The sequence below is a fragment of the Sinocyclocheilus anshuiensis genome, unplaced genomic scaffold (genome assembly GCF_001515605.1).
Source record: "Sinocyclocheilus anshuiensis isolate Anshui unplaced genomic scaffold, SAMN03320099.WGS_v1.1 scaffold67, whole genome shotgun sequence".
Taxonomy (NCBI): domain Eukaryota; kingdom Metazoa; phylum Chordata; class Actinopteri; order Cypriniformes; family Cyprinidae; genus Sinocyclocheilus; species Sinocyclocheilus anshuiensis.
The window spans coordinates 825,963-827,234 of NW_015552546.1; the positions used below are offsets into that span (position 1 = coordinate 825,963).

Below are 1,272 nucleotides of genomic sequence, written 5' to 3' on the forward strand. Positions count from 1 at the left end.
GAGAGAGAGAGAGAGAGAGAGAGAGAGAGAGAGAGAGAGAGAGAGAGAGTGTAAGGGGAACAGCCCACGCTTTAGCCACTCAGAAACGCTTTCCACCTGTGAATCATTTTGCACATTCAGTTTTGCTGACATCACGTTTACAGACACAGTGTGTCTCAATCCTGGTTCTGGAGGCCTCTGCAGTGACTTATTTAATAATACACATGATTTATATAATCAGGCTCATTAGTAAAGGCCCTAATACCTAAACTGGGTTTTCCAAATGAATTCAATACTTAGGTGGGCCAGAATCTATGAGATTCATTCACTTTATGACCTCTGTAGATGCATATTTTTTTTGCTAGCTTAGTCATTGAAGTCAGTATTATGTACCGCTTATAAGTCAACATTTTAGCAACCTTTAGAAAATCGCAAATTTCAAAATGACGAGATGAGGGGGATAATGTGACATTGTCTATTGATAGACCACAGATATTCAAACTAACTACAGGTCCTTCCCTAGTTCCTCTATCTCATCAAGGAAGAAATCCATGTCCTTGGTGGTCAGCTGAGGAGAAACAACAACCATACGGAAGAAGTTGACGTGTCCATCCATGGGCTGGTATCCCACCATCATGGTTCCACGCTTCATCATTCTCTCTTTGATGACTGGCGCCACCTGATGGCGTACATTGGACATGAGCAATCATTCTGTGCTCAGTAATGAAATTCTCTGCCATATTATTTGTTATTCTACATTTAAACGAAGCCGACCTTTGATAACCTTTCCTGGTAATCCGCACTGTTCTCCTTCCCTCTCAGACTGGGTGGAATGAACCAGAAGCAAACGTTCACAAAACGCCCCTATTGGAAAGCACACACCATATTTAAATATATAAACATGCATTATATTTACGTAAACATAAGTATACTACTTCAGGTTTGTATACAGTGCAACACTGTACCTTACAGACCAACTTGAAATTCTCCCTTTTCTCCATTTCTTCAACTAAATACCTGGTGCAGACATAAATAATATATTATTAAAATACACATATATATATATATATAAAACATAAATAAATTAAATAATATATACAGTAACATTCAAAAGTTTGGGGTCAGTGAGTTTTTTTATCTTTTATTTACAGTTTTGTTCAAATGCTAACATCCTTTTGTCCAATCTCTAGTCACATTTTCAAAACTCTAAACACAATAAGCACAACATCCATCTGTTGTGACCATACCATTAACACAATTCAAGTTGTTTTCACGCAATATGCGGTCAATTAC

General features: G+C 37.6%; 1 protein-coding gene across 1 annotated transcript in view; it reads right to left on the bottom strand.

Moving 5' to 3' along the window:
* Nucleotides 1–18: 18 nt before the first annotated feature.
* The window catches only part of LOC107664139 (cysteine sulfinic acid decarboxylase-like), a 5,412-nt gene continuing 4,158 nt past the window's right edge, over nt 19–1,272 (bottom strand). Inside the window, exons 11-13 of the mRNA XM_016454597.1 lie at nt 945–996; nt 754–843; nt 19–658 (exon numbers count right to left, since the gene is read on the bottom strand). Coding sequence (XP_016310083.1) covers nt 485–658; nt 754–843; nt 945–996 — 316 coding nt within the window. The 3' untranslated portion in view covers nt 19–484. The remainder of the gene's footprint in view (nt 659–753; nt 844–944; nt 997–1,272) is intronic.